We start from the raw sequence: 15154 nt of genomic DNA, 5'->3' as shown, positions 1-15154 counted from the left end.
ATGTGGCCGATATGCCAGAGGAGGGAGCAGCGATTAAATTTAGTTAAAGTGGGTTCACTATGGCTGTGGTATTTTCTCATGCGAACAGTCTTTGTGGAATGGTAATAAATTTACCAGAACAAATATTGCATGTTATGATCCAATTGTTGCCATCAACTAACAGTCTGTGCCAACTTTTTTCGGTGGATTTTAGTATTATTATATGTTATTTGATGACCTTACGAGACCAAACAGAATTTTAGATGTGGCCTTCGGACTCGTGGCTAATGTCTCAGATTGGGAACATGATGGTTCTTCATTAAAACATCCGTGTCTTATTATTGATTATTGATTGTTGATTGCAGAAAAACATTTCTCTTTAGAACAATCTGAAATATGAGTATTGGCCTGGGGCCTGGGGCCTGGAGCCTGGAGTCTGGGGCCTGGGGCCTGGGCATGATGCTGCAGGAACAGAAGCAGATCAGTTGTGTGACAATGTGTGTGTCTACTGTGACATGCTCCAGTGAGCCAGCCTACTGCCTGTGTTTACCCCGTGTGTTGGCCCCGCACACATCCATACTGTACAGTTCTGCTGGTCACAATACCTCCTTCACACCCTTCCCAGATCCTCCGCCTCCTGACTGAAACAGAACAAAACTCATCAACTAGCTGGACAAGATGGACAAGCTGAACCATTTCAAACTGATTGAGGTACTCAAAGTATTAAGTACAAATGTAGGATTTCCTATTCAAAGGTCAAGGTCATTGTGCAGGTCCGTGTAGCTAGGGCAGGTCTAGATGCTGTATTTAGTGCTGTGTGTGGAATGGAGATACATGGCAAAGCATTCAAAGGATGGGATTCAAACTTGCTGGAAACTAACTGAACCAAGTATATCTTGACTCGATTTGTGGCAGACATAACATTGGAAAAAATTGTACAGGACACATTTCAACCATATTTTGGAGGCAATAGGTATTGACCTGTACTTACTCATATAATAATTTTGCTTTTGAAGTTGAAATTGTCCCAATGACTCCAGAATAATTAAAGAAATTATTAAGGAAATAGAATAATGTCATGTTTGTGAAAAGTCATGTCATGTTATCATAAAACATTACATCTTGAAAAGTTCTGAAATGTTCTGTCAGAACAAGACAACTAGTTGTACCAAATGTCCTTGAGTAAGGCTATTGTATGCAGCAGTGAATGAGGCAGTGAGTGAGTGAGTGAGAGTGTGGTTTTACGCGCTTTTAGCAATATTCCAGCAATATCAAGGCAGGAAACACCAGAAATGGACTTTTCACATTGCACCCATGTGGGGCCTTGAACCTGGGTCTTAGGCTTGATGAGCGAATGCTTTAACCACTAGGCTACCTGACCGCCTATGCATGCAGCAGTACTCACCTGTGCTGCATTGAGCTGGTCTGTGAGTTTCTCTACGGTTCCCTGTTCCTGCCTGAGAGCATCCTGACCGGTCTTGATGATGCCATTGAGCTTCACAACATTCATGGACAGTTCTTTTGTTTTCTTCTTCTCTGCCTCCACAAAATTTTCAAGCTCTGCGATCCGCTGGAAGTAAAGGCATGCCATGTCAAAAACAGCTGTTATGAGTTCAGGGTTAACGTGTAAAGCACTGTGATGCAATTTCATTGTAGCGATATCTCCTAGGAGATATTGACAATTCTCGTTATAAATTTATATGATCTCACCCAAGCAAGATTCCTTGTGGAAGCCAGAGCCTACTAAAAAGTAAAATTTTAAAATATTCTGTTTCTCAGGCAAGAATGAGTATTCATTAGACATCCATATGACTAAATTTGATTCTGAGCATAGATACAAGAAGCTTAATATGAGTGAAGCTTGATTCATGCAGTTGGGGTTTGAGTGAGTGAGTGACATTTAGCTGTGAGAGCAATATTCCAGCTGTATAACAGAGGCCTAAAGATCACCAAGTCAGGACTAGACAATCCAGTGGTGGGAGCATAGCAGCAATCCACATCTTCATGGCTTGATATCACACAACTGGTCAAGTCACACCCAGTAACCACTGGGTCATCATTAGTCATTAAATTAAGTACAGGATCTATAGGTATATATACTTCTTGTGATAGACAACTAGACTGGTGTCATTGACCTCTCCTTCTCCCAGGTTGCCATGACTTCGAGCACTGACATCATATTCCTCCAGCCCCCAAATTAGTTGCCTTGTTAGACAAGTGTGGATACTGTGGAACCGTCAGATCTCCATGACAGGACTATTAAAACAAACATAAAGACTCCACCATGCACTCACCCGCCTAAGGGCTTCTAAATCATCAGAAGAATGCTTTGTAATTTCTAGCTGACTTTGGACAGTAACAACTTTGGTTTGTGCCTGCAAGAAAGTTTTCAAGATCAAAATAAAATAGAAAACATACTTTTTAAAAATATACCAAAAACATGTGCCCCCAAAAGTAAACCAATAAAGCATCCTTTGCAGATCACCCAAGGCAATTGATTCAGATTAATTCCGTACAGTTTCTCAAACTGATACAACCTTTTGTGTTTATATTCTAAAGACAGCTGACTTGGCAAAAATGTTTTTAGCAACTATATGTTTATTGTGTCATTGTTTCTGAATCATTTGCAGACTATGTGCCACCACTGTTATAACCACTATATATTAAACCCAAATCATAATGTGATAAAAATATATACTGGTCTGACATAATCAACCCAGCATAATCTTATCACAGCACACTTTGTTGTGTACATTGAGAAGAGTCTTTTTGAACCAATGTTCTTGTAATCCTTTACAAAGTCAGAATCCCTAGTGGTCTTAAAAATAACACTGCTTCACTGGATGATTTCTAAAAGAAACATTACACAAATGTTCACCCTGTTTACAATGTGTGACCGAGATACGAGTATAAACTGATTATAACAGTGGAGTCAAGGACCAGGGTCAGACCATCATGCAGGGTGTGTGTGTGTGGTGTAACGTGCGTTACCTCCTCAGTCTCTTTCTGCAGCATCAAACACCTCTCTTCAGAGGCCTTCAACTGGCTCTCCAGAGACTCGACCTTCACCTCCATCTGCAGCCAGGTGAGATAACTCATTACCAAGGGAGACAAGCAGGGAATAAAGGAACCCAGGAACATTCGGGGCAATCATGCTCATACTTCAACACATAATTCCACAGCCATCAAACCTTTTCTTTGGAAACAATTAATACTTATACTATTATCATTTACCTGTAGTCAAATATTTTGAAATCTGTATAGACAAAGTGTTCCATTACTACACAGTTTGCGTGATAACTGATTGATAATTCCTTTATCACACAAATAAATCAAGTCAGCCAACGGGCACTGTATTCATATCAAACTTCAAACGAGATAATTAATGAATTATGAAGTATATTCAATTTTTGGAAATTCTCAACTTGTAAACAGGCAACTAGTAGGTCAATGGAAGGATGGAAACCACACGTGAAGCACACAAGGACTTATGCCAAAAAAAGCAGTTTTATTGTAGGAAGTCATACTTTTGTAAAGCTGCAACAAAATGTTAAATAACAATAATCTTGATTCATATATTGGAAAAAGCAAGATATATCACACAATTTTGTCACTGCAATGTCCTATAAAAATTGTGTCATGGCACCGTAGCTCACCTGAATATGTAGTCAACAGCCTAAAATGTCAATAACAGCCACTTAACAAAACTTGCTGTCAGTAATGATATTCAAACGTGATGAATGCAACAATAAACTAGTGAGTGAGTGAGTATGGTTTTACGCCGCTTTTAGCAATATTCCAGCAATATCACGGCGGGGGACACCAGAAATGGGCTTCACACATTGTACCCATGTCAGGAATCGAACCCGGGTGTTTGGCGTGACGAGCGAATGCTTTAACCACCAGGCTACCCAACCGCCCCTGCAACAATAAACTAACCAAATACCAAATTTAATTATATTTTGTACACAAATGGCTGATTAATGGCCATTAACAGCTTTTCAATATACACATGTAATTATAACAAGCTGGCCATATTGAAAATTGGATTTCGAGCCACTTGAACACATTCAGCTTTCATCATTGGTGGGAATAATAATCCACACTCCAAAGCACACATACACAAAATTTCATCATATTTTGAAATGACCATATGAAATTTCAGCTTTTGGCATGGTCAAAGTGCAAAGGTCAAATCAAGACTAAACTGTAAAATATCACAAAAACAGATATATTTTGAGTCCCACTACAAACTAAAAATTTCATCACATTTTATATTAAAAATATATGACCCAGTAATGGCTACAAATATATTTTTTTCAATATGGCTGTCATGACAACTATACTGAAAATTGTATTCAAACCTATGGAACAAATTGGGGTGTCATCATTGGTCGGAACAAGTATGTGAAATTTCAGCTTCAGTGGTTTCAGACAGAAGAAGCAAGACTGGCGACAGACAAACAGGCCATGACATATGCTCACTAGACTTTTAGTCAGGTCAGCAGAAAACATGGCTGATATTCCTTGAAAGTGAATTCAATGATGGTATCAGTAATTATGGTATAGTATACATACATGTAGTTGAGAATATAAATCTCACAGGATATGCTGTTATCTTCATTAGCTTGAAATAATAGGGTTTGATTGGTATAATAATAATACTGCTCTAAACTTGTAAGGATGCCAAAACCCATATAACAAGAAGAAAGGCACTAAAAGGATCTACAGTTCGGAGAGATCTTCTTCAATATGAAATCCATGCACTGTACACCTGTAAGGGACTGTTCACCAGATCCGATCTCTCTTCCTTTAGCAATGCTTAGTAATGGAATAACAATATTGCATCAATATATTCTTGATTCCGATCCAGTACATGGGGCAACTGATATGCTCAATCATATACCTGTTAGTTTACCTGGACTAGCCCATACCATAATCTGTTATTAGTGAAATGTGAATATGGAATCACCACATTAATAGAATTATGTTCCAAATGAGTGTAATGTCACAACAAAACGATCCAAAAAACCATGAACCCCATTCACAACATGTTAAACACACAGGGTCCATGCAGTTATACTGGGTTCAGACATTGATAGACAGTCACAAGGGCAGACAGTCATGATAAGGAAATACTCAACAGCTTACAACGTAGGTACAGACTTACTGGGATATCTTAAAATAATAATCACTACATCACTGAGGAATGGCTTGCTAAAGAAAATTCAATTTTAATTTTATGAGACATTTTTTATATTGCTACAAAATATCTTTTGTATCCTTATGAAAGACAATATTTAGAATATTAAATGTAAGTAATACAGAAAAGTACAAAACTCATCAACTGAAATGTAAGAAATATCATGGCATATTGTTCTTATTGTATAATGCTGACACTACTATAAAGGCACACAAAGGCATAGCTGCGTTAATTATGAAAAGCCTAAAATGAGCTGTTTTAAGCCTAACACTTGTAACCAAGTGCCTTTTGACTGTCTGTCAGTGACCTGTTGGTACACAATAGCATGCATTGCAAGGATGAGAACTGGGTTTTGGATGCATACCTCTTCAATAATACGAGGCAGACTTTTCTCTACGATGCCGTATGCGAAAGACAAATCAGAGAGATCCTAGAATGGACGGACCAGACAACATCAAACTCACAACATAATACACTACGGTTATGGGGTGATAGTGAAGGGCATAAAACAATATTCAACTAACATCCTCCATATGACACCACGGGAGAAGAACTAATCACATCAAGGGGACAGCACTGCAGGGTTAGAAACTAACAGTTTTTGTCCACTAGTCCTTGTAATGATAACATATAGCAAAACCCTTAAAATGGACCAATTTCTACTAGTCCTTAGGATACCTTTACTATTGGGCAGTTTGGTAAGGACTACAGGACTAGTGCCAATTTCTAACGCTGCACTGTAATATCAGCACTGATAGTTATTTACAACTCCATGTTCACCACTGTGCCAAAAGTAATAACATGGTTTAAGGTACATAAACATTTGGGACAAACTATACTGAACATATTGTTATGTGATCATGGATACTTAGGATTGATGATGTCATATGGAATAAGAATCTTAAATACAAAAGAGCAAAATAATTCAACCAAACAGGAGATGAAAGTGCTTTAAACCTGATAAAATACTTTGAATTTGTAAATGTACATAAAAATTCTACATAAACCAGATGGCAACATGCATGAGGGACATACATCCACATTCTAACTATTACAATGAGAGAATACAACAAAATTATGTTTCGTTTTGATATAAACAAACCATAGAATCATAAATACACCAAGATTATATAAAAACAGAAAAATGTAAAAATAGAATATTATAAATCAAGATAAAATAAATTCACATTAAAATTAGCCAACCCCCAATAACCATACATGGTATAACAACTAAACCAGCTAAATGTCCCATCGTATGATAAGTATTAGCAGTGAGTGACGTGGGCATGAAAAGTGTTTGATGAATGGAAAAGATAAAGAAAAAATGTCTGGGGATTATGGACGATCCAGTTAATAATTAATAATTGATCGTACCTTAAGATCGTAGACTAATTAACAGTTTTTGAAATGTCTTGCATCAAATTAGAGAGAAAAGTTGTAGTTGCCACATCAACAAGCCCTCTTCCCCACAACAGCCTGACCCACAACAGAAGCAAACTTCCCAAGCAGAACCCATGCTTTTGGCAGTGTAGAAACTCCGGTGCAGGTGCCAGTGCCGCCATTTGCCCCGACAGCCATCCTCAGCCCATGCAAGCAATAACTCCCCACCCCACAACACCAAAACTCAATGGGGTTACAGGAGGAAATTGTTTACCTCAGTACTTCCTCGAAACTTCTTCACCTGCTCTTGTAAACACTCCACGTCTTTTTTGGACTGAAAGAAAACTCATATGTTGCATGCACATACATATATAAATATCTGCTGGTGCCAGGTGAATGATGTGTGTGTGTATAGGTATTATTGTTAAAGAATGAATTATTAATACCATAACCAGAATAAAGAAATTTGAATTCTCAAGACCAGCAAACCTATGACATGTTAAATGTGTGTTATAGGAAGTCATCAATGCTTGTGCATTAAGGCGTTCATGCTACAGTTATTTATTATCCAAAGCATGATTTGCCATGAAAGTTGTGCCTACCAGAATCTGTTAAACTTTATTTCATGACTTAATAGTCTTATGTTGGAATCTTGTCACCTTCATGTGTAATACATTTCTTATCAGAGCTGATGTTACCAATCTGTGTTAAAAGATCAATAATCTGGTTATCACAAATCTAGGAGGTAACAATGCCTATTAAGGCACGGAACAAGTTAGTAAATTAGATTAACATTAAAATAATACAACCACATTAGAAACAATAAGGAAATAAAAATAGAAATCTGAAAAAACAGTTATTTTCTTCATCTTATCCTTTCATCTGAAATAAGCCACTACTAAAAGTACTATCAAACTTTTTGTCCAAACTTTGAACAGTTACAGTAATAATTGCAAACAAATTGCATGTGCTGTCAGTGTGGAAGACTGCGCTGCAGAGTGAGAGATGCCTGACCTGCTGAAGATCTGTCTCTGTCCTGGTGATCTTGTCCTGCCACCTGGACTCCTCGGACTTGGCCTGCTGCTCCAGCTGGCTCAGCTTGTCCTCCTGCAGAGGTAAACAGACACTCTCACAAACTGGCAGTCTTAGCTAATCTCACTCAAGTCTTTAAAAAACATATATATTTGTCTGTGAACTCAATTTAGAAGTTGATGATTATCTTAACTTCAGAGATTGTATCCAGGTGTGACACTAGTCACAGATTGCAATATTCCCACCAAGAATGAAGAAAGGTACTGTGAAGCTAGTCCCCCTTTAATATACTAGTTGGGAAATTCAGAAACTTGTCTGAAGACCAAGTTTATTAATTGTTCTTTCAGTTTAGTCAGTTTAATTTATGACAATTCATAATAAGCAAATATACAGAATATGTTTGAGCTTGAACCAAAGCTTGAACCAAAGGGCATGACAAGATTCTGTCTAGCTCTATCTGAGAAACAGTTGTATGGAGGAGAGACTGTCCCTACCGTGAGAGCGAGGACATTCCGGTACTCCTGCACCTGCTTCTCGTACTGTGAGTTGCTCTCCTCCAGTTGGCCAACACGTTCCTGGAACTGACGGCACTGAAACATAACACATCCCTTGTCAACCACAGTACCCTGTGTCCACTGCAGCTAATGGTGTAAGGGAGATAAATCTTATTCACATTTAGTCATTCAGAGGTGAAAATTAAGCATGACAAGTCAAGGGGTCCTTGTCATCATCACAATGTTGAAGTTAAAGATTTAGGGGGACCCCAGGACCCAGCTTAATTGCCCAATGTTTCCGGGTGGCCTGTGATTGAGAAGTTAAACTAATGCAGCCAGGTAACAATTATTCGATCTTCCGTGATTACAGTCCAGCAAATTTCTGTGTGCCGTTGTGGACTACCACTTTTACCATTAGAATGATGGCAACTCTTGCTGATAATTTTTGGTGATTAATGAAAATAAAAAATTATTTATAACCCTTGTTACTAACATAGATAGTTACAAATATTCAATGTAATATTCTGATTCTTCTTCATTATACATAAATCTTGCCCAATTTCACGGAGCCAATACAAGGCTGCATGAATCATATGTAAGTGAACTAACCTTTTCTTCAACTGCTGTCGATTCTGCCTGACTCTCGTTAACCAGCTGACTGTTTGACTCTGCCTCCCCCAAACGCTTCTCCTGTACATACAGAGACAGCACTTGACAAAAGCAGTCATTTAAATACCGGTACAAGTCTGTTGAACATACTACGGCAGAAAAAGAAAAGCATCACTTCTCATGCTGATGATACAATCTAGATCAAAGTCATGCCATTTTAACTATAGAATAGATCATAAATGGCAGTTAGCTTTTTTCCTTATATTAAATCCTTTAACATATCAACCTATATCAAAGAATGTTCATTATCAGTTAGAAATGTTGGAGTTGACTTCATTAGTACATAAATGTAACATGAATGTTCAAACCTGACTCAGTTGATGAACACATCGTAGGATCATAAAGTTTACTAGGGTCGTAACGATTCACTGAACTATTGGTGTGTCACATTGTATACATGGTGGTAATGTTTGGATATAATAAATAACTGATAAACAGAGTCATGCTTCCATTCCAAATGGAACTGAGGGGTCCTGAGAACCTTCATTTCTTTAGTCATAGTATTTGAATCTAGATACATACTCTGCCTAATATGATTATGAACTGCAAATACTTTATGGTAATGATGTAACAGCTTCTAAGACTCGCAGTATCAATGATATTGTGCATCATATGATGTCAAAATCCTACTGTTGTTGTGGAATAGTGAATCATTACGGCCCTATGTATCATGACAAAGCCTGGAGCAAAGGCTAAGTCATAATATCAGTATCAAATACACAGGAATACAAAAGCATGCACATCATAGGTGAAGAGCATTGAGCATATGAATAATATCAATGGCAAAAAAGAAATGCATCAGTAGTCATAAGAAAATAGTAACCAATGGTGATATGTAAAAAAAGCAGCTGACCATCATGGCGAGACCCAACTGCACACAGCAATCTTAATGCCACGACTATTTGGAAGGAATGTCACTGTATGAGATTTACAACAGCCTAAGCACTAAGATTGCTTTGTCCAAACGGACAAAGGTATCCCACATGTTAGATGGTGCTGAAAAAGCAACACAAGCTGACATGCAGCTAATGTGTGTGTTAGTGAACCTGAATTCATAGCCTAACCCTGTTAGTGAGAGTTCAAGAAATATGTGATTCCAAGCAGAAGTCCAAGAGAGTCATAGTGTCCCATTGGTTATATAAGGCAGAGGGTATATAATGTCAATGCTGTTAATGACAAGACTGAAGTTATTTTGTGTCATGAAACCAAGAAACTTGAAGACATAACATATAAATGCTGTGTTATAAAAGCAGCACAGAGAAAGCAGCATGGTTACATGGACTGACTGAACGGGGCAGAGTAATCTCCCCTGCTTCACCACTCACTGTCTCAGCTAGGGATTTCTTGATGACTGTAACCTCCGACTTGTACTTTGTCATTATCTGCTCTAATTCACTAACTCGGCTTGTACTCTGATAAAGTGGGGAAGAAACCAATAAAGGCCTGTTTAGATTATTATTCTTCAAGAATGCATTTTGTGTGCTTGGCTGTTGACAGTTCAGGAAAATAGTATATTTGAGGCCTGTCATCTCTTAAACACATGAAAACATTCTGTCAACTTTCGACATAATAAACAGCAAGGATATTTTAAAATCAATTCACTAAATCTTAAACATGTAATTCATAATAACATTTCTCACTACTGCTCAGGAACTAGGGTCCATCATAACATTGTTTCACTGTTATCATATCTTCAGTTAATTGCAACATAAGTACCTATTTGGACTTCCTGGAAGTAATATTTAAATGATCATTTCACACACGACTCACTTATATTTTCCATTTTGTCTATACCATGTTTCATGTCAAAATAAACATGGGAACTGAAGCACAGCAACAAATGCACCTTGAAATTGTTTCATGTGAAACAAAGAAAGGTTTGCAACTGGAATCACATCGTCTTCATCAGTTGTCATAAGATTCATTTTGAGAAAAGAGCTGAGAGATTGTCATAATTTGTTAGGGTAAGTGTTTTAATTGTTCTTCTTTCTAATTAGTCACTGAATCAACATGGATGCATTTCATCACACTTTAATGCACACACAAGGTAAGGAGAGAAGTATACTGACTGTTTTGAGGTTTGACTGTGCTTCTTGAAGCTCCTTCTTCCACCTCTTCTCCTCGGACTCCACACTCTTCTCCAGCTGCTGCAGTTTGGTCTCCTACAAAACAACAAACTCAGTACAACACCCAATAAAGGGTCTCCTATAGTACAACACCCAATAAAGGGTCTCTTACAGTACAACACCCAATAAAGGGTCTCCTACAGTACAACACCCAATAAAGGGTCTCCTATAGTACAACACCCAATAAAGGGTCTCTTACAGTACAACACCCAATAAAGGGTCTCCTATAGTACAACACCCAATAAAGGGTCTCCTATAGTACAACACCCAATAAAGGGTCTCCTATAGTACAACACCCAATAAAGGGTCTCTTACAGTACAACACCCAATAAAGGGTCTCCTACAGTACAACACCCAATAAAGGGTCTCCTACAGTACAACACACCCAGTAAATACGATACAACACACCCTGTCCAGGGTCTCCTACAGCAAAACACACCCAGTCCAGGGTCTCTTACAACACAACACACCCAGTAAAGGGTCTCCTACAGTACAACACACCCAGTAAAGGGTCTCCTACAGTACAACACACCCAGTTAAGGGTCTCCTATAGCCAACAGACCCAGTAAATACAATACAACACACCTAGTCCAGGGTCTCCTACAGTACACTACACTCAGAACAGTCTCCTACAATACAGCAACAAATGGAATACTGCACAAGCAGTACAAGATGATTTGTTTTATAGTAGTGTTCAAATATCAAGTGTTTTCATTATTCTACTTGTATTGATGTCCCCTTCTGTATGAGCTATGCCCGAGTAAAACAGGATTCGAGAGAACTCACAGCATCTGTAACCAGCTGCTTGTACTCTGACACTTGTGACTGTAACTTTGCATTTGAGGACACAAGTTCTTGGACCCTGGAGTCCTGGGCGGCACTCTGCAAGGAGAGATGTTATACAGTGAAGCCTTGTCAGGTCGGGATCCTTATGATACAAAGTGGCATTTCACTATACCCATGATTTGTTATTTCAGATACCGTATTTGACGAAATAAGCGCCCAGGGCGCTCTCAAAATTAGAAATAGGGGGATCTTATTAGAATATTATTTTGGTTGAAAAAACAGAGTTGAAAGATAAATTTCGTGGTTTATGCTGACGGCCTGACTGTTTATATACGACAGATATATTTTTCCAGAATTTAATTGCCCATAATTAAGGGTGCATATAACACATGAGTGCATATTACACACGAATAAATAAGTCTTGTGTACATTGATCAATCGGAAGGGGTGCTAATTTGGATTGTTCACTTGCCAATATATTAGCAAATATCGCCGTGGGCGCTTATTAGAGCGGGGCGCTTATTACGTCGAATACGGTATTTGTTACTCCAGATGATTTCAGCGGGAATGCTTCACTATAAACATTGCTGATAAAACTGTCACTACTTTTGTCGTCAACTGACAAATTGCCACAATATAAAAACCAAGCTGTGATGTAAGTAGGGGTGGAATTATTCACTGCTGGATTGCTATTTATACAATATGTGGTTCTGCACCTCTTAATTTGGAATAAAATCATACACTTAAAGAGTTTATTTGAGGTCAATACCTGTTTTTATAAACCCCAAAAAAGCAGTATCGACCTTGCATAAAGTCAATATTGCTTTGGGAGGGGGGCAAAAAAACAGCTATTGACCTCATATGAAGTCTATTATTGTATAACAGAGGTGTGATCAGCTGGTTCAACAGATATTGCAGTGGACAATCATCAGACATAGATTAAATAAATGAAATGGCACCCACTTCTGAGGACTTGGAGGAGATGTTTGTGATGTATGTTGATGCTTCCCTCTCAAACTGACCCATCCAGTCATTATGAACCTGAATGAAAACAAATATCCATCAATACAGGGGTGAAAGCAGTGTTTGAAGGGGGTCCTTGAGAATTGCTGCTATAGTTTTTTAATCAAGCCACCCCAAAATTTTTTAACTTTTAACATTAGAGTTATGACAAGGATGACTTGACTTTCATGCTTAGTTTTGAACACTGAATAGTATGAGAAGTTACTAGGTATGGATTATAAAAAATGTGGTATCTCATTCTTAGCTGTGTAACTCTTGAATGAAAAGCAGTTTAACAAATGCAGGAGTATTTTCATGACACCTCCTTCTTGACGACAACTCCTGCAAGTTTAGGCAACCTAGAAGACACATGGTGTTAATCCACTCTGACAGTAAGCTAAGAGTACGTACCAGCTTGGCATTTACAGCGATGTCTGGGAAGATCCTTTGTAAGACTCCTTTATCCAGAGCCTCTATTTCAGACACCTGGGCCTGACTCTTCTCCTGTGGAAGGGAGAAAACTCATTGAACCAAACTTTACACCAAAGAACAAAATCATAACAGGGCCTTAACTTCAACTTATGTCAAACGTTCTAATCAAGAAATACACTTACAGCATGTATTGCTGAAAGTCTTCCTTTAACAGTGCAACTCTGGATCAGCTACTAAAATATGCTCTAGTGAAATATTTTAGACACATCCAATGATTAATCTGCCTGTTTGAATATCATTAGTAAGTGTATGCAGCTGGCAAAGGACAAGTGATCAGTATTTTTTAGCAACATGATACTTCAGAAATGACTTGAAATACGTCCTTGACCCTTTGACCGAGCTGTGGAGCCACATGACTGAAATGAATCCCACATACTCGGACCCAGTGACCCGCTTAATTCAGACAGAGCTCCCACAAAGGTCACTGGGATAACAAATATTTGACAGCCACCAGATCAAACAACGGCATTGTGCTTCCACCTGTTCATGTCATACATCGTACATTGTTTACAAAAACATTTATGCATTGACTAATAACAGGACAATCAAATGTATTAGGATTTAACACTCTGCTGCATGGGTGATAACACACATTGTGAAGTGGTATGGATTCCTTCAACAGTTAGGGAATGGAGATATTTCAGATCAACATGAAACAAACAGGAGTAGAATAAATCAGTCAAGTGACTTATTATACATACATTCTGATAATAAAGGATCCAAGGTAAAAGGATGTCTAATCTATGCCATGTATGCGGGATGGAAAGACTGAAGCATGTACTCTGGTGTGGAAGTGCAGAAGGTGAAAAGATGACAAAAAAGGCAAAGTCAAGCAAAGTTCTTAATGTTCTTGCCATTCATTAAATGTTAAGGCCAGACCAGTTCATATCTTGTTTTGTGGATGCTCTAACTAAAAACATTTCAAAATGTTGTATTTAATTAGAACAATTCCTTTTTCACCATCTCTCGTGTTAAAATGTTTATTTCAAGGGTTGTTTTGTAAATTAACCTCAATTGATTCCTGACAAGTTTTGTTAATTTTGTTATTTGCCTCCTGCTGGTGACATATTGACCAAAGAAATCCAGAAAACAAGAAAACAAACTGGCCTCTCCTAAGCAACATGGAGAAAGAGATTAATCTCATTTAGCATGTTTAGTGAACAGACAGAGATCATGTTTATGTCAACTTTCAGGTTTGATTCCAGTCCTAATCCACTCCCTGTCCTAATCCACTCCCTGTCCTAATCCACTACCAGTCCTAATCCACTCCTTGTCCTAATCCACTACCAGTCCTAATCCACCACCAGTCCTAATCCACTCCCTGTCCTAATCCACTCCCTGTCCTAATCTACCACCTGTCCTAATCCACTCTTTACTTTGACGAGTGTGATGCCCGGGTAAGAAATGGCTTTCATTGGGGCAGTATAGATTCACTTTGCCAAAATGTCTTGGCGGAACAGTTTACAGTGTTCGATATATAGGGGAATCCTGGGGGCCTGAGGTTTGCTGCTTAAGTGGTTGTATCTGATAACCCCTTAAATGTTTGATTCACACAAATCTACACAGATCACATGTCTGTGGATGAGTGAGTGGGTTGAGTTTTACAATGTTTTACAATGTTTCCAGCAATATCACGGCAGGGAACACCAGAAATAGACTTCACATGTTGTACCCATGTGGGGAATCAAACCCAGGTCTTTTGCTTTAACCACTCGGCTACCCCACCGCCCCACACCTGTCTTTGGGACATCCCTATTAAAACAATAGAATCATCATGGCTCCAACTACTGTGACACTTCAATTCAGGTGGATCATCACAGTCATTTCTTGATAATGTCAAAAAATTTCTCTTTGAAGAAAACATATTTTTTTAGATACTCCTCTGTGGTATTAGGTTGTCTGTGTTTGAAATACTGCTTGGCAGTATCATGTGCCCAGTAGAATACAGGAGGATAAGTAAGTACAAGTCCCAAATTGTCTAGTGATATTTT

The 15154-nt window shown here is 38.3% G+C and overlaps 1 protein-coding gene across 12 annotated transcripts in view; it reads right to left on the bottom strand.

Moving 5' to 3' along the window:
- The window catches only part of LOC139442677 (ribosome-binding protein 1-like), a 51655-nt gene that overhangs the window by 10365 nt on the left and 26136 nt on the right, over window positions 1–15154 (bottom strand). For 8 of the 12 annotated variants that reach the window (XM_071223544.1, XM_071223542.1, XM_071223543.1 and 5 more), the window contains 14 exons: window positions 13083–13175; window positions 12633–12710; window positions 11670–11765; window positions 10827–10919; window positions 10083–10169; window positions 8698–8778; window positions 8089–8184; window positions 7577–7669; window positions 6837–6896; window positions 5547–5612; window positions 2971–3054; window positions 2274–2354; window positions 1385–1549; window positions 585–620 (listed from right to left, as the gene is read on the bottom strand). In XM_071223544.1, coding sequence (XP_071079645.1) covers window positions 585–620; window positions 1385–1549; window positions 2274–2354; window positions 2971–3054; window positions 5547–5612; window positions 6837–6896; window positions 7577–7669; window positions 8089–8184; window positions 8698–8778; window positions 10083–10169; window positions 10827–10919; window positions 11670–11765; window positions 12633–12710; window positions 13083–13175 — 1209 coding nt within the window. Of the gene's footprint in view, window positions 1–529; window positions 621–1384; window positions 1550–2273; window positions 2355–2970; window positions 3055–5546; window positions 5613–6836; window positions 6897–7576; window positions 7670–8088; window positions 8185–8697; window positions 8779–10082; window positions 10170–10826; window positions 10920–11669; window positions 11766–12632; window positions 12711–13082; window positions 13176–15154 lie in introns of all 12 variants that reach the window. The other 4 variants (XM_071223552.1, XM_071223546.1, XM_071223548.1 and 1 more) reach the window with 4 other exon arrangements.

This window comes from Haliotis cracherodii, unplaced genomic scaffold, assembly GCF_022045235.1.
Source record: "Haliotis cracherodii isolate W230 unplaced genomic scaffold, xgHalCrac1.p SCAF_5, whole genome shotgun sequence".
In the NCBI taxonomy this organism is placed as follows: domain Eukaryota; kingdom Metazoa; phylum Mollusca; class Gastropoda; order Lepetellida; family Haliotidae; genus Haliotis; species Haliotis cracherodii.
This window is presented reverse-complemented; position numbering and strand designations above follow the sequence as displayed.